This window comes from Narcine bancroftii, chromosome 1 (genome assembly GCF_036971445.1).
Source record: "Narcine bancroftii isolate sNarBan1 chromosome 1, sNarBan1.hap1, whole genome shotgun sequence".
Lineage (NCBI taxonomy): Eukaryota > Metazoa > Chordata > Chondrichthyes > Torpediniformes > Narcinidae > Narcine > Narcine bancroftii.
Window position 1 is genome coordinate 450,060,781 of NC_091469.1, and position 18,878 is coordinate 450,079,658.

At 37.5% G+C, this 18,878-nt stretch overlaps 1 protein-coding gene across 11 annotated transcripts in view; it reads left to right on the forward strand.

Moving 5' to 3' along the window:
• Window positions 1-18,878, forward strand: part of abi1a (abl-interactor 1a) — a 91,940-nt gene that overhangs the window by 68,011 nt on the left and 5,051 nt on the right. For 2 of the 11 annotated variants that reach the window (XM_069914555.1, XM_069914556.1), the window contains 6 exons: window positions 1,732-1,875; window positions 4,156-4,256; window positions 6,629-6,703; window positions 7,791-7,967; window positions 15,507-15,593; window positions 16,878-17,063. In XM_069914555.1, the coding sequence (XP_069770656.1) occupies window positions 1,732-1,875; window positions 4,156-4,256; window positions 6,629-6,703; window positions 7,791-7,967; window positions 15,507-15,593; window positions 16,878-17,063 (770 nt within the window). The remainder of the gene's footprint in view (window positions 1-1,731; window positions 1,876-4,155; window positions 4,257-6,628; window positions 6,704-7,790; window positions 7,968-15,506; window positions 15,594-16,877; window positions 17,064-18,878) is intronic. The other 9 variants (XM_069914557.1, XM_069914559.1, XM_069914560.1 and 6 more) reach the window with 6 other exon arrangements.

Here is an 18,878-nt window from a genome sequence, read left to right on the forward strand (position 1 = left end):
TCCTTGACTTTCTTATTGGAAGACCGCAGTCAGTACAAATTGAAAACTATGTCGTCTCCTCACTGATTATCATCACAGGCGCACCCCAAGGATGCGTGCTTATCCCACTGCTACACTCATTATACACCCACGACAGAGAGACCAGGCACAATTCCAATGCTTTCTACAAGTTTGCCAATGACACCACAGTTGTTGGCAGAATCACAAACAGCATTGAAGAAGCATATAGGAGGAAAATAGATCAGCTCGTTGAATGATGTAACGACAACTACCTTGTGCTCAATGTTAGCAAAATCAAGGAGATGATGTGGACTTCAGGAGGAAGTCAGGAGAATGCAGCCCAGTCCTCAGCGAAGGCTCAGTTGTGGAGAGTGTTAAGAACTTCAAATTCCTGGGTGTCAACATCTCTGAAGATCTGTCCTGGAGCTTCCAAGTTGATGCAATCACAAAGAAGGCTCACAAGCGGCTACATTTTGTGAGGTGTCTGAGAAGGATCAGTATGTCACCGAAAACTCTCAAATTTCTACAGGTGTACCGTGGAGAGTTTTCTGGCTGGTTTCATCACTCCCTGGACTGGAGGTACCAACTTTCAAGACCAGAATAAAGTCGAAGATTGTTATCTTGGCCTGCGACATCTCAGGCACCAGACTTTACTCCATCGAGGACATCTACATGAGGCAGTGTCTTAAAAAAGCAACCTCTATGCTGAAAGACCCCCACCACTTAGGCCATGCCCTCTTCACTCTGCTACCATCAGGGGAAAAAGGGTACAGGTGCCTAAAGATCAGCACTCAATGATACAAGGACAGCTTCTTCCCCACTGCCATCAGATTCCTGAATAATCAATGAATCAAAGACATTGCCTTGCTTTTTGTGCACTGTTTCTTTTATTTATAGTAATGTTGTAAGATGGTTTATAATATGAATGTTTACATTATGATGCTGCCACAAAACACCGAATTTCATTAATGATAATAAATTTTGATTCTGATCCTGGACATTCGCCTTTGCATCAACTCCAATACAACCATGCCTTTCCTGGAGTGGTGGCCCAACCAATACTTTAAAGTTGAATAATTACCTCCCTGCATTTGTATACTATCACCTGGCTGATGAAGGCAAACATCTCGTATGCTTTCACTACTGTATCTTTCTTGAACACCTCAGTATTCCCTTAATCACTACTATTCATGATAGCCTTATATATTTGACCCCTCCCCTAAAGTGTATCACCTCATACTTAACAGGAATCCATTGCATTTTTAATTTCAAAATTACCAGCTGATCCATATCATTTTGTATCCCAAAACTATTCTCAGAATTTACAACTTTTGTGTCATCTGCAAATTTACTATTCGTGTATTCTACATTCACAGGGAAGTCATTAATGTATATAAGAAACAGTAAGAGTCCAGGCACTAATCCCTGTAGAACACTATTGGTCACTGTTGCTTCTGTTAATCACAAAAGCAACACTTCACATAATCCTCTTCTTTTAGCAAGCCAATTTTGGTTACAGTTTACCAATGTCTTGAATCCTATGAGCTCTAACCTTTTGGCTTGGCCTTCCAAATATGACTTTGTCAAAGGCCTTTCTGATGTTCATAAATGACAAATAATAGCGCCTTCATCAATATATTTGGGTTCTACTTCCCTAAACTATAAAATTACATTAATTTGCTGCTTATTTGTAGAATATTATGAATCAACTTTCTTTTTCTCTTTGTTCAGACGAAATACTCCCTACAAAACCTTAGAACCTGTCAAGCCACCTGTTATTCCTAATGATTACATGACGAGTCCAGCTCGGAATATGACAAACCAGCAAAGCCCGATTAGAACAGCATCATTGAACCAAAGACCGAGAACACACAGGTATGATGGTTTTGGGATTTTTAATTCTACTGACATTATGTTGATTGAAATTGAATTTTCATGTGCTTCTAGCCTTGGCTGACATAAAACTAGTCTTGAGTACCCATTATTTTCATCAACTCCCAGCTTGTTCTTGGGTTCCCTCAGGTTGTAGCTGTTGAAACGAGGATGTCATTCAGCTTGTAAAGAAAAATCTATTTTTACCCTGTTATGGGCCCAGAGGCCCCCAAAACCCAACAGCAATAGAAATTCTCTGACAAATTGTTACTTAAACAAAAGTTGCTTTTAATTATGTTTACCCATGAAAACAGGATCAAACTTTAACTTGTTACTATGAACTTAACACTCTTCTAATTCAAAATGCGCGTGTATGTAATGTGCGTGTAAGTTCAGAAAAGTTATTTAATTCACAGACCATTCTCACTCCTCCCAAGTTCACTGGTTGCAGGCAATTCTTATACTGTGCACAGAATTTAACACTTATGAATTTCACCAGATTTTGGTGCTTGAAAGGTAAATGGTTACCGCTCAGGATTTGTTGCTTGTTGGACACCCACAGCTGCTTGTCTAAATGACAGATATTTACTTTTTTTGTTCCTTTGTTGTTATTAATTACAAGTTTATGGATGTGGCTGTGGTATCAAAATCTCAAATCTGCTGTAACATGGGCTCAAATCTGCTGTAACATGGGCTAAGCTATTGGCACTGTGTTGGAGCTCTATCTGCTGTAACATGGGCTAAGCTATTGGCCCTATGTTGGAGCTCTATCTGCTGTAACATGCGCTCAAATCTGCTGTAACATGGGCTAAGCTATTGGCACTGTGTTGGAGCTCTATCTGCTGTAACATGGGCTAAGCTATTGGCACTGTGTTGGAGCTCTATCTGCTGTAACATGGGCTCAAATCTGCTGTAACATGGGCTAAGCTATTGGCACTATGTTGGAGCTCTATCTGCTGTAACATGGGCTCAAATCTGCTGTAACATGGGCTTAGCTATTGGCACTGTGTTGGAGCTCTATCTGCTGTAACATGGGCTAAGCTATTGGCACTGTGTTGGAGCTCTATCTGGTGTAACATGGGTTAAGCTATTGGCACTGTGTTGGAGCTCAATCTGCTGTAACATGGGCTCAAATCTGCTGTAACATGGGCTAAGCTATTGGCACTGTGTTGGAGCTCTATCTGCTGTAACATGGGCTCAAATCTGCTGTAACATGGGCTTAGCTATTGGCACTGTGTTGGAGCTCTATCTGCTGTAACATGGGCTCAAATCTGCTGTAACATGGGCTTAGCTATTGGCACTGTGTTGGAGCTCTATCTGCTGTAACATGGGCTTAGCTATTGGCACTGTGTTGGAGCTCTATCTGCTGTAACATGGGCTCAAATCTGCTGTAACATGGGCTAAGCTATTGGCACTGTGTTGGAGCTCTATCTGCTGTAACATGGGCTCAAATCTGCTGTAACATGGGCTTAGCTATTGGCACTGTGTTGGAGCTCTATCTGCTGTAACATGGGCTCAAATCTGCTGTAACATGGGCTTAGCTATTGGCACTGTGTTGGAGCTCTATCTGGTGTAACATGGGTTAAGCTATTGGCACTGTGTTGGAGCTCAATCTGCTGTAACATGGGCTCAAATCTGCTGTAACATTGGCACTGTGTAGGAGCTCTATCCAGAAGAAGCACAAAGTAGAATGAGGAATATAAAGTGTTCTGAAGAATTGATTATGAAATCGTCTGTCAGATTTGTAAATACTCATGTAATGATCCTTGTAGTCCATGTGTGGCTTCAAACTTTGACACTTCTGAGAGTTATGTTGCGCGAGGCAGAAAAAAAGTTAATGCAGTCGATTCTCTTGCATGTTTTTAATATAACTGTCAATAGTTCAGTGTTTGGGGAGATTTCGATGTTTTATTATTCATGACAAATTGAAGTATGTCAAGGTATTTTTGTACATCTTTTATGGTTGAGGTCCAATTGTGATGATGCTGCTTCCCCATCAATTTATGGAACATTCTCAAACTGCAGATACTGAGAAGCAAACCCGTTCAATCTTGAATTTACTGATCTTGTCCAGGAAGGAAAGGGGTTGAATTGACTCTAGAATTTTTTTTAAATTTGAGAATGAAAATGGCTGGCATTTCTAATGCCACTAATGCTAAATTAATTTTGTCTGTTTGCCTCTGCACTCTGAATTCTGATTTCACCATGTGCCATTGATTTTGAGATCGGTATAAGGCAAACTTGTATAAATTGCACAGGAAACTGTTTATTTTGTTTCTTCAGTGGCAGCAGTGGAGGAAGTGGAAGCCGTGAAAATAGCGGGAGTAGCAGTATAGGCATCCCCATTGCTGTGCCAACGCCATCACCACCTACCCTTTTGCCAGGTCTGTAACTTGTCTTGCTTTATAGAATAATTACCAACAACGACTGACACTTGAGACTTTTTAAAAGTCTTTTAAACTCTTAAGTGTAAGAAACTAAATTCTGCTCTTATTTCACTCATTTGACTTAATATCAGTCAAATTGGTGCAAATACATAAAGTCCAAGAGATTGGAGCTGACATTTTATTTTAGAATTGATACTTGCTTGGATACACTCTTATTCCAAAACATTGAAATGTAGCCACTTTCAGACTGCTAAGAATTTGCTGAAATAAAAAAGAATTAATAGATCTCAACTTACTTTTTTATCTGAATGTTAAACATGTATGTAGAATTTTTTACTTTAAAAGACAAGAAATTGTCTAATGACTTTCAGAGGTAACATTTCCACCATTCCACATGTTCCAGTAGATGCAACATATTTTTATGGCTTTTCCTGAAAAATGTTGGCTGCAATTTAGATCTGAAATGTCTTGTTTGTTGGGGGGCGGGGGGAGAAATGTTGTGGTTGGTTATTGTAAAATGCATATTTCCACTATATTACATAACAAAATGCTTTTAGGAAAGACATTGGGAAGAAGTGTAACAAGTGAATTAATGTGCCAAATGAGTCTTAAAGGATGCATAGACATCAGTGTGAGCTCTAATCAATAATATGGTATTTACTGTATTGGAAGACAGCCTTTCATCCAAAGAATGATATAATCAGTAAAACTGGGTCTAATTAAAGTGGAACAGAAGCCCCTTTTCCACTGGCACCCTGTCACAGGAATTTTCTGGGACAGGGTCCAGTGGAAAAGGCTGAGAATTAACTGCCTCTACCCCTATTCATATCCCCGGTGTTTGCTGACGCCGGTGTACTGATAAAACCAGTGAAAAAGGGACAGCAGAAAGTAACCCATTTCCAGTTGAAGGTAGAACACTCGGATCCCTGGGAATGTGTATTCTGTGGAAAAGTTATTAGTGTCCCAGTTAAGGGTGGCCCAGTGGATACGACGCAAAGGGCTTCCTATTCCGGGACACTGCACAGCCAATTAACTGGGATGGCAGTGGAAAAGGGGCGAGAGACTGCTTCTCTAGCAGCAGAATTTAGAACATCTAAGTTTTACCCTAAAATCCAACTAGGATTCTTGAAAATTAAAATTTAAGTTTTCACCAATTTCATTAGATGTATTTATTTTATTACCATAAATCCTAAATTTTCTGATTGACTCGCTGCTACCATCATGAAAGAGTTCCACAAGATTCGCACCACCAGTTTCAGGAATAGCTGCTATCTCCATCATCAGACTCAACAACAAATTCAATCAGGGATTCATTTAAGGACTATTGGTTTTGCTCTTTATTGATTTAAAAAAAAAATTCTCTTTGTATTACATGGTCAGTTTGTTTACATTTCCTATCTGCTTTTTATGTTTGCATGTGTACGTTATGTTGTTCTTTTGAATTACCTATGAGAGGTAATTCTGGCTTGCCCGCAGGAAAAAAAATCTCAGGGTTGTATGTGATGTCATGTATGTACTCTGGTAATAAATCTGAAATGTATCTCTTGAAATCAGGTCACATGCATTGGTCACAGGACAATTTTTTCCCCCCCAAAAGGTTTGCTTCCTGGAAATAAATTTGTGATTATGATAGACAACTGCAAGATGAATACAAAGATAATTTCAGATTTGCTGTACCACATAGGAAATTGGAGAAATATTAAATTAACTTTTATTGAATTTATTTGCATAATGTTCCTCTGAGCCTAGCTCTCAGGTTGACTCCACATGTTGCACAACAAATGTGAGGAGCCCAGGATTTGTCTTGGTCACCAATTTTCCAAACTAATTAGAGCCCACAGGCTTCTTGATAAGTGCAGTCATGCTGTGTCTTTGAGTCTTCAGTGTATTCTCGTCTCAAATGTAAGAGAATGTATTGCAGCTGTTGCAACATTTGCAGGACATTTCTGTTGCATTGAATCTTCTGGAAGACAGTAAATGCTATTGTTAAGTACACTCACTGTGCTGTTACCTGAAGAACATGTGCAACAACATGCATTCAACCTATATCAATGAGAGCTGCTTTTAAAGCCTGTCTGCATGCCCAGGCCAAAGAACATTTGCAAACCACCTGAATCGAGAACATGCCCAGGCACAGTAAGTGATAGGAAAATCTAAGGCGATTTTTATGATCAGCAGCCATAAAATGTACTCAAGTGTTCAGGAAGCAACATTTTCATTTTCCAGTGTAATGGGGAAATGTGCAATAAAATGGTGCTTGCAGTTGTCCTTGATAAATTGAATACTTTATCTGCCAGAATCATAATTTTTATTTATATTGGCTTTTAATAGTGTGGGATTTATTATATTCACAATACATTTTCTTTTAGCATCATATTCAATTCCTGGTGGAGCCTCTTCCCTGCCACCACCACCCCCTCCACTGCCTGTGGGCAGTTTTCTAGGTGAGACTGACTCCAGCTTGAAACTAATCTTTCTTTACACTCACAACAGGATCAATGGGTGTGGTTAATGGTGTTGATTTGCAGTGGTTAACAAATATTAAAGCTTGGTGCAGTGGTTATGGGTGACAAGGAATTGTTTGGTGGTCAAAGTGTTTTAATTAATGTTGTTGTCATTGATTTGGTTTCATTTTAAACTATGGCATAATCTTTTCCCTTGATGCTCTTGGTTTCAAAGATTTCTCCATCCTCAATTCCAAAAACAGCATCGTTCTCAAACATTTATAATGAGAATTTTTTCCTCCTCTCAATGTTAAGCAGCTAATCCCAATGTATTGAAACCATGCTTCTAGTTGTAGATACTGAAACATATTTCCTCGGGCTAATATCTAAGTATTAATGCGGATTGCCTGCTGAAGTATAGTTTCATTGTTCTTATTTTGCTATCTTTAAGTGCAGAGTTATTGATCCATCCTTTAAGATTCAATAATGTTTTATTCCTGCTCTCGTTTATCACTTGGAGCACTGTTCCACAATTTCCACCAAAACCTTTGCTTGATAGACTAGTAATTGAATATGGAACAGTTCATGGAACATAGAACATTACAGCACAGTATATGCCTTTCAACCCACGATATTGGTCATGACAGCAACATCAATCAAATTGCCTTTAGGCCACCTTTTTAAAAATATTTTTTCTAAAGAATTATTTTGATTTTGAAATGGTGCAAATATTTAAATGTATGGTAAATAAACTTGAGTATGCTTGTTTGAGTCTCTCCGTGTCTATGCTCAGATTCAACAGGAAATAAAATCCTTCATTTGGAACTCTGGAAAGGATGGGTAAAAAGCATATAATCAGTACCATTTTTAACTTTTTCTACAAATGGTAAGATGAACAGGAGTTCTGACAAGGTTCTGTTAATTTATTTTAATTCAGCTTGTAAGAATTTCAGATCCAGCATTGCATTCACTTATTTTTTCCTACTATGGCTGGTTTGAGGGTTCGTGTTTTCTTCCACTAATCAAATCTGTTGGGAATCCTAAAATAATTTTATTTCCCCTCTGCTCTTGCTTTTAACACTTTCAGCTGGCCCTGGTTCGGCTCCTGGTTCCCAATACAGTACCATGACCAGGCAGATCTCTCGGCATAATTCTACAACCTCCACGACTTCTTCAGGGGGCTTTAGACGAAATCCTTCAGTGACCGCTCAGATTTCTGTGCAGCCTCATATAAATGGTGGCCCCCTTTATGCTCAAAATTCAAGTAAGGCTTGTACTTTAATACAGCTTTCAAATGCATGTCAATGTTGCATATTGAGCTAATTGGGGCTTAAAGTTTCATTTAATACTTTTTGCCCTGTTTATTGTCCTTTTGTTCGTACAAGATCAAGTTCTGACAGTGTAACATAGATTATGCATTCAGTTAAGTAAATACTACAATAACAAAGTGTGTAAAGAAATGGCAGATGAAATTTAACTAGAACAAGTACAAAATCATGTATTTTGGAAAGCCAAACTAGAGCATGTTGTAGAACCGAGATCCAGGGTTACAAGTATATAGTCCTGAAAGTGACAGCACAGACTGATAAAGGTGTAGAGTCTGTCTGCCTTTCAATGTCAGGGCACAGAGTATAAAATGTGGGACTTTGTTACATCTGATCTAGACGTTAATGAGACTGCACCTAGAATATTATGTGTGGTCTGATTGACATGCTGTCAGACAGACAGGATTCAGTTAGAGAGGGTGAATAAAAGTTTCTCAGAGATGTTGCTGGGACTGGGCAGCAGGAACTAAAAAGAGTAGGATAGGCTGGAACTGTTTCTCCTGGAGAGGAGGCTGAGGGGTGAGCTTGTAGAGATTTATAAAGTTATGAAGGCATAGAAGGTGGATCCTTTTCTCCCCAGGGTAGTTGGTCTAAAAGGTGTCTGATGCTTTTTCCCAGGGTGGAGGGGGGATGGGGAGCGGGTTTAAAAAAAATACTCGACAGTACAAGTTTGATGTGTGAGAGGGACTTGTGGGATAAACTCAAAGGCTGGTGGGTATATAGAATATGATGCCAGAGGAAGTGTTGAAGGCAGATACAATTACATTTAGAGATGTTTGTAGGGGTAGATGGATTGGAAAGGTTTAGAGAGCTATGTGCCAAATACAGGCAAATCTGACATCTTGAATGACGTTGAGCTGCAGGGATTATTTCTATAATGTATAACTGACAGGAAACACTGAAAACACTCCACAGATCAGGAGCATAGATGGAAATAGAAAATCAACATTTCAGGTCAAGTTTAAAGTTAGAGATTTTTGGCCATCAACGTTAGCTGTTTTTTTTTACACCTGACCAGATGAGTATTTTTACCATTTCTGTTTTTCTTCAGATAACTAGCAAAGTAGCTTCTTGGATTTCAGGATATAGTAACCTGCTTTCTTATCTTGAACTGCTAAAAATAAGTAGATTATCATCAGTTTTTGAATTGACCCTTGTTTTTGAACTCAGCAACAGAAACTTGAGGGAGGAGAAAAACATTCTTTTGAAGTGTGGGAATACATTATGGCTAGTGGATTTTATTTTTAATGTTTGTGTGAGAAGTAAAACATAGGATTAAAATGACCAACATCTGCAAATGTTGCAGTAATCTCCACCTTCAAAGTAATTTGTAGCTTGATTGACTTGGCTGCAGGCAACCAGCTTTCATATTGTTTGAAAGCAGTGGTTTTCAAACTTTTTCTTTCTACTCGCATACCACCTTAATTAATCCCTATGCCATAGGTGCTCTGTGTTTAGTAAGGGATTACTTAAAGTGGTATGTGAGTGGGGGGGGGGGGGGGGGAGGTTGAGAGTCACTGCTCTAGGCCCAATTGTTACTGAAATATTTTGCTTGAGAAAAATTGATTTTGGCCCATTTCCTTTGGAGCTATGAAACCATGCACATCATGAGTCAATTAGGTATGATTAAAACAGTGGTTTTCAAACTTTTTCTTTCCACTCACATACCACTAAGCAATCTCTTACTAAATCACAAATTAGAATGGGATTACTAATTGGCATATTTATTGCCCTTGTATTAACTCAAATTCTGACAGTGTAACATAGATTATGCATTCATAGATTATGGCATAGGGATTACTTAAAGTGGTGTGTGAGTGGAAAGAAAACATATGAAAACCACTGTTTTACAGAATGAGTTTCAATGTTTGTTATCTGATTTAAGGGCAGTTTTGCAAGATATGCAGGATAGTTGGTAGTTTGAGTGACAGGATATGGTATCCCAGCAGAGAAATGGACAGCTGATTAATAACGGTCAATCTTTTCAAATATTGGAAGCATCTGTCAGAACTTTTCCAACATTAGATGCATTTTCAACCTCAACAATTCGAATCATCATTTTCATCCATATTCAGCATTTCTGCAGTAATATAAATTCAAACACCTGGGCAAATTCATCTGTGTTTGGACAAATTTGCAGGAAAGTTTTGTTTTAGCTCAAATTTATGGAAATAAAATGTGGAAGGCTGGCCAATATGGCATTGGAATTGTCAAGTTCTGGAAGGTGTGCTGTTTGTTATAAATCTTTAAATTACCATTGTGTCTGTAATCACATATTCAAAGCTGCTTCCTTCTGGTAACCTCCGCCTGCTTCCCAATTTGTCCTTCAAGTAGGTTTTCAGTTGGTGGCATGCAAACATTGTACCGTGAGTTATACCATATTTGTACTTCATTTGTTCAAAAGATAATAATTTATTTCCCAAAAAACAATTCTTTTGATCCCTTTTCTCTCACATTCTCTAAAGGAAAGGTTATCTATTGTGAAAGGGATTAGTTGATTTTGCGTCAATATTAATTTTGGTAGTTGTTAATTTGTTTTATTCCTTTCTACGTGAATCTTCTTCCAAATGTTGAGCAGATGGTGCAGTACTGGTGAATTCCTGTGTTGCACCAGCTTTTCATCCCACTTATATAGTATATATTCAGGTACCTTCTCCCCTATTTTATCTAGCTGTAATCTGGTCCAATCTGGTTTTTCCCTTGTTTGATAAAAATCTGATAGGTATCTTAATTGTGCTGCTCTATAATAATTCTTAAAGTTTGGTAGCTTTAAGCCCCCTTATTTGTACCATTCTGTTAATTTATCTAGCGCTATCCTCAGTTTCCCCCCTTTCCATAAGAATTTCCTTATTATTTTCTTTAGCTCCTTGAAGAATTTCTCTGTTAGGTGAATTGGTAACGATTGGAATAGGTATTGTATCCTTGGGAAGATATTCATTTTAATGCAATTAACCCTTCCTATCAGTGTTGGTGGTAAATCTTTCCAATGTTCTAAGTCGTCTTGTAATTTCTTCATTAATGGCTGATAATTTAGTTTGTATAGATAATAATAATAATAACATAACAATTACAGCACGGAAACAGGCCATTAGGCCCTTCTAGTCCGCACCGAACCAAACACCCCTTTCTAGACCCACCTCCCTGCACAATGCCCATAACCCTCCATCTTCTTCTTATCCATATACCTGTCCAACCTTTTCTTAAATAATACAATTGACTCCGCTGCCACTATTTCTCCCGGAAGCTCATTCCACACGGCTACCACTCTCTGAGTAAAGAAGTTCCCCCTCATGTTACCTCTAAACCTCTGCCCCTTAATTCTTAACTCATGTCCTCTTGTTTTAATCTTTCCTCCTCTTAACGGAAATAGTCTATCCACATCCACTCTGTCAATCCCTTTCATAATCTTAAATACTTCTATCAAATCCCCTCTCAACCTTCTATGCTCCAAAGGATAAAGACCTAATCTGTCCAATCTTTCCCTATACTCTAGATGCTTAAACCCAGGTAACATTCTGGTAAACCTTCTCTGCACTCTCTCCACTCTGTTTATATCCTTCCTATAATTAGGCGACCAGAACTGCACACAGAACTCCAAATTAGGCCGCACCAACGTCTTATACAATCTCAACATCACCTCCCAACTCCTATATTCCATGCAATGATTGATAAAGGCCAGCATACTAAAAGCCTTCTTCACCACCCTATTCATGTGAGTTTCTACCTTCAGGGAACGATGTACCGTTACTCCTAAATCTTTCTGCTCTTCTGTATTCCTCAATGCTCTCCCATTTACCACGTATGTCCTGTTCTGATTCTTCTTACCAAAATGAAGCACCTCACACTTATCAGCATTAAATTCCATCTGCCATTTTTCAGCCCACTTTTCTAAGCAGCCCAAATCCCTCTGCAATCCTTGAAAACCTTCTTAATTAACTAAATTATACCTTACATTAATCAATTTAGTTACCGCATTCTCACATATCTTTAACCAATCAACCTCCAATATAGTAAGTTGTAATCTTTTCCCCATTTATTTTTTATTCTAAAAAACCAATTTTTTTCATCTTCTCTGGTAATAAACTATACATTTCTGAGATAAAACCTTTTTTCAAAGATTCTGTAATTAATTTTTCAAATCTATACTAATTGGGAAGTTTAATTTCTTTTCCTAAATTTTCTTTTAAAAAAGCTTGCATTTGATAATAAGCAAACATTGAATTCATTGAAATATTAGATTTTTCTTGCAATTGAGTAAAAGAAAGAAAGCTTCCTTTCTCAAAAAGATCCTCTACCTTTTGAATTCCATTCCTTTAAATAATAACCATCCATTGAAAATGGTATAATCCTATTTCTATATATAGGAGTCCAACCAGTAATTTTACCCTTAGATCCAATTAAACAATGGCCTAGATTATTATCTAGTTGAATACCTAGGTATCGGATTGCTTGTGTTTGCCATCTAAATGGTGATTCTTTCTTAAACTTTGTGAAATCCGCATTATTCATTGGCATCACTTCACTTTTATTTGAGTTGATCTTGTACCCCGATACTTCTCCATATTCCTTCAATTTCTTATATAATTCTTTTATTGATAATTCTGGTTCTGTTAAGTATACTATGACATCACCTGCAAATAGACTAATTTTATATTCCTTCTCTTTTATTTTTATCCCTCTTATTTTATTTTCTGTTCTTATCAGTTCTGCCAGTGGTTCTATAGGAAGGTGTGCTGTCGATACTTTGTATTTCGTGAAATTTGTATAAAAGGATACTTACAAAAATCTTATTCAGATACTGCATAATCTTGTGTTTGAAACATTCATCATTATTAAAATGTAGGACAGGTGTTCAGAAACCACAGGCACTTGTTAATCATGAAAAGTGGACAGCTTTTAAATCTTCTAAATTACAGGCCTTCAAGGTTTTAAGTCCTATCTTGAAGAATGGGGAACTCTATACCCAGCTCCATGGTGGTTGAGAAATTGCAACTTCAGGGTGGAATTTTGCACAGCTAGCTTTGCAGAACCACACTTTTTCTCTGCTGCTATGGTTTCGGAACTTTTTTTAACAAAACCAGTTTTTATAAAGTGTACGAGTACACGTTTTGCCCTGATAAAGATCCAGAGTTGAGGCTAACTCTTTAGAACAGTGAGAGGGTTATCATTTCCTGTCTATGTTTAACTCCCATGTGTTCTCACTATATAGGCAGTTCACCCCCCCGCCCCTTGTCTCTTTTGGTGAATTTGCTTTGACTTTGAGGTAAATGTGTCTCTGATCTATTTCTTTACTATTTGACGAATTGCTGTTAGTCTCAGTTACAGTCAGTCAGTCTTCCCGTAGACACTTCAGCTGGAAAACTGATAATTTTCCCTTACAACAACTTGTGGTTTTGCTGAGTTTTCCTTCCTCAATGTTCTTGAGCTTCCATTTGTTATGTTTCCCTTTTTTCTGTTGAAAGGCCGAGCTGGTTCATTACTGTTGCATCCTGCTTTATTTGTGAAATTGTGAAATGTAAATTAAGAATGCAAACTTTGATCTGATTCATAAAGAATGAGGATTATTGGGTATTTTATAGCTGTTTTTGGTACTGTGAGATTGTCAGATTGTTGAAGATTCTTTGCAGAATTAATGAGATTATTGAAAATAAGGCTTGCGAGTCAGCAAATAATTTGATCGCGACAAGTTTCAATTTACCATTTAAAATGACTATCACTTTTTTCAACATTAAATTATCATTTCAAATTTGAGATTGTATTAAATTATTAAAAAGAAGCTAACTTTAAAAAAAAACTTTAGCTACATTTTCCTAAAACTACTAGAAACCTGAAGTACTGAATTTGTCATTAAGGAAATTATTCAGAGCAGTTAAAAGCTATCAATTTGGAACATACTTGAGATACCAATCCTTTCCTAACAAAACTTGCTCTTTTGGCTTTTGTACTTCTTGTCAACTATTCTTAACTCTTTAAAATCTTAAGACAGTAATATCTTTCTTTCTTTTTCAATCTTTTTATTATTATTATAATTTATAAACACATACAAAGAGATATAAAAAATACATAGTAAGTAATGAATTAATAGAGAGATATTAAACAATAATATTACAGAATAAAAATATATCATAAAAAAAATTTTGATCAGTTTAGGGTGTGAACTATCTCTAAAAAAAGATATAATTAATAACAATATATGAAAAAATAGAAAAAAAAAACCCAAAAAAGAAGAAAAAACAAATCTGAATGAAAAAAAACTTTAAAAAAAACTTAAAAAAAAACCTACAGATATAGCTAAACCACGCCGATCACTCCGATCTCATCTTACAGCCCAATTATCATACATAATCATAGAAAGAAAACAGAGCCAGATCAACTCACCACAAATGAAAATATTGAATAAATGGTCGCCAGGTTAACTCAAACTTAGAAGGGGATTCATAGACAGAGTTTCTAATTTTCTCTAAATTTAAACATAGTATAGTTTGGGTAAACCATTGGAAAACAGTGGGAGGATAAGACAGTAATATCTTAAACCCTTCATTATCTGCCTCAGTGTTTCAATTACAAAGTTTTTGATTGCTTAATCCTTTTACTTGTGTTGAAATTGTGACTCGATGCTTGTTTCCCTTAACTCAGTACTTAAGATATTTTACTTTAGCCTCGCGTAAGGAAATTCACTTTTTGATTTAATTAATGTTATTCTTGAACCTGGTTAGCATCCTGTACTATAAATGCTAGCTATTTTCAAAAATAATTTTATCTTTCAAAAAGTGTAGTGACCTCAGTTGAATAATTTTGTGCACAGCTGTTTCACGTGATGAACTGCTTAATTTCTCAGCATCTGAATTGTATTCCCTTCCTTTTGTTGAAAGACGACCAAAACTGTAACCTTTCCTTTGTTGAGTATTTCCTGTCGCATTTGGAAGCCTTGGGACATACTCCCTTCCTTCCTTTAACTCACAAAAAGAGGCTTGCTGAAGCAAATCTTCAAATTATTTTGTCTTGTGCTTTGACACTAACTGTAAAATTATTTTTTTAAACCAATCTGCATAAATGGATGTTATCTTCATTGGATAGTTTATTTTAACTGCAAGCGTTATCCTTCAAATTTTTGGAATCTTTGTCTTGGGGAAAATTGTTCACTTTCTTGACCTCTAAATTTGTGAGGGATTATCTAGTTCTCATTAAAATATTATAGCAATGGAATCTTGTTTACCACAGCAAATGTTTGGCTGTTAGTTTGGGATTGAGTGTGGAGCTAATTCATTACACCTCCAATAGTGAGAAAAATAATCTTAACCTTCTATTCTGTTAAATTTCTAAAGCTGCTCCCAAGTAAACTTATTTTTATACTTTGAGAAATGAAGTTGTGCTGTCCCATTTAAGCAAATTGTATGTTCTTGGTCAATGTGTTTGACAGCTTTTTGTTTGTCTTTTTTTACCCTTCATGTTGTTCAAATGTGGCATTTGTCTGCCAGCATCCCTAGCTCCACCCCCTCCCCCTATGCCTCAACTGACTCCACAGATACCTCTCACAGGCTTCGTGGCCAGGGTGCAAGAAAACAGTAAGTTTAAAGGCTCGAGTAGATGCATCCTTTTTTACATTTGAGGACTAAAAATTGCATGACTGACAATTTCACAAGTTCTGGAAATTTCTCTGCTGCTTTCCAATCAGAACATTTAACTAGCTATGTGCAGGTTGTTACATTTTCAGTTGCAGGCACTGACTCCTAGTTCATGATGCGCAATATTCAGTTTCTATTGATGTTTTAGCATATCATTTTATTGTATAGTTTGGGTTCACCTCCCTATCTTGATTCAGACCTGTAAACATTGAAATGATTTGCCAATATTTGTCTTTGGAGTTCTTTTGATTGGACTTTTCAAATTAAAATTGTAACTAAAATGATTCTAAGCACATTTTTTAAAGTTAAAAATGTTGCATGCATTTGTAAAATTATTGTTTGGCACTTTAGTAGATAATAGGTTAGTTGATTCAGGCAAATGGTTTTCTGTGATGGAATGGAAATCTAATTTGCATTTTTAATTGGTTAAATCAACAGGACTTGGTTTTCCAATGGACCATTCTGCATATTGCACATCTAATAAAGACTTTTATTGAAAGTTTATTACAGTTATCATTCATTCTTTGCATGTGTTAGAACTGAAAATTAATAAACACTCTCCTGTTCATCTTGCTGTATAGTTTTTTTGCATTTGCACAGAGTATTTTAGATTTCATCTGCAAAAAGATATGCTGAGTATTGCCAGTCCCATTATTAAAATCTAGGAATACAAAGTTGCCACCTGCTGGACAGTGTTAATTGCACATTGATTTTTGAACTTCATTACAAATGGTAAGCGATGCGTTTACTCCTTGTACTGACTTCTGCTTGAATATACCGAGCAGTCAGTTGAACTGCTTGGTACATGTGGATTAAATTTGTTTTAAGATGCGTAATCCCACAGTATAAAGTTTGTATTTCACACTGAAATCTTGAATTTGACCTGTTAACAAGTAAACGTTTTAAAATCCTGATTTCATAAAAAGGATTTTAAACTAAGTGTATATATTTAAAAAAAATAGTTCCAACAAAATCTTCAATTTAAAAACCCTTTTACACTTTTAAGTAAAATGCATCACAAAACTGTTTGGGATTGAATCTTAATTGAGACAGCTTGCATGAAAAAATCTTTGTGCAGAATTGAAGTGACGATGACTAACTAGTTTGACACCTCTCTGCATGTTTGGAAAAAGCCTGAAATACAAAATGCATGCAGATGTTTTCAATTATTGGGAAAGAATAGAATGTTAAATATCTGATATCTCTAAATTTGCATTGTTATAGTTGCTGACAGTCCAACGCCTCCACCACCTCCACCACCAGATGATTTACCAATGTTCGATGAATCCCCACCCCCACCTCCCCCACCCCCTGTGGACTATGAGGACGAAGAGGCAGCAGTTGTGCAATACAATGACCCATATGCTGATTCAGACCCTCATTGGGCACCAAAGACTTATATTGAAAAGGGTAAGTGCTTTTTGTTTTGAGTATAGAAAGGGAAGATGTGTATCTGTGAACTGTATTAACTTAAAATCTCCAAAATAGCAATCAGAAAGTTTTGATTCCAGGCAGCCACGAGGAAAAGGTCATTTCTATCAACACCGGATAGATTCCTGGGTTTACTTGAAAGCCCTTTTCAACTTGATCTGCTCCATATTTTGTGGAGATTTTGCTAGTGACTGAATAAACCTTGATTTAAATTTTTTTCTCTGGTGATTGAAGATGAATGAAGCATGGAGTTTAAAATGTTCTACAGTTGTGTTTCATTAGGCTCTTTCAAACTGCCATGTAAAATGGGGTTAACTGGGCAATTTGCCTAGTTAGCTGCGCAGTTAGTACCCCAGTTGTGTGCCAGTTAGAATGGACCCAACTGTGTCCAACCTATCTCAGTTAAACTTACCTAGGTTTCATCCACATCCCATTTGAAAAAGGCCGACCTGCTTATTCTGGTGACGTCAGTGCTTGCGTATATGTGTCACCGGGCAGCCAGCATCAGTACTTCTGGAGAGTGCATAACATGTTATTGCAGGGTCGGGGATTCCCCCCCCCCCACTCCCCCGCAATTTTAAAGGGGCTTCCATCACCTTTGCCTCAGTAATCACACCTGGGCCCCAGGAGGGCTACCCAGGTACTGTAGTTTAAAAGGGGATATTGAATGTTGTCATAATCCCTTGTAAAAACAGTGAGTTTGAATGAAATAACCTTTGTAGAAAAAAAATTAAAACTTATTTAGCCAAATAATTTTTATTAGTAAAATTTCCACTGCTTTTCAATCTTTTATCTTAAATGATGAAATAACTTCCAATTAAGAAAGCGTTGTGGTAGCGCACTCTCTCATGGCGAACCAGCCATGCGTGTAACACTATGTGGCAGGGCAGCCATGGGAAGATGGCGCCGTCAGGATTTCTCCCTGCCTCAAGTCTCCTGCCCAACGTGCATCTGGGGCAGCGATTATATCAGCTCACGCTGCCCTAAAGGGGCGCGTGCTGAATTTAAATAAATCAGTCGTTAACGACATTCAACGTGGTGGTTGTGTCTTTCTTGGCTGTGGCCAGCTCCACAGTGTATTCTTTATTTGATCTGGCCTGACAGCCTTGAAGCAGCATTAATGCTTTTTTGAAGTTTTGCCTTGCAGAGAGCCTTTCTCATTGGTAAACCACTAAATTGACGGGTGAATGAATGGTTTTGAAATACCTTCCGGTTAGGCTGTTTACACTGGACCTAGAAAAACCAATTCTGTGCACCGTTTCACATTACCTACCTGGTAGCGCAAAGGGGGGGGCCTATCCTCCAGTGGTGATGTCCTGAGTGATGCATTGAGCAATGGTAGGCTTGCCCTCCTAGAATTTCCTGCAGCGGAGAAACTCCTCCATGAGTGCTCCGTGCACACAGCCTTTTATGCCAGAGCACGCTGGAACACAAGGGCTTTAAAGGAAAAGGCGGCTAGTTCCTTACCTACCTGCAGTCTCCCACCATATCTATCCTTGATTGTTGTATGTACCCACTTCGTTGTGTGTGCATGTATTTCATCCCCGCTGTGACTTTCCCATGCTTGCTATAAATTATACATGTATGTGTTTTATTGCCGCTACCACTTTCCCATGCTTGCTATAAGTTGTGATTTATCCCCATTACCAGTTTCTACGCCTGTAAAATTTTAACGGTTGGGAGAGGGGTGCAATTTCAGTGCTTGTCATGGATGCTATTTTCCCTAGATATGCCATTGAGAAACATACAGGAAGTTCTCTTCCTCCCCACCCCATACACGCACCTCCATAGCCA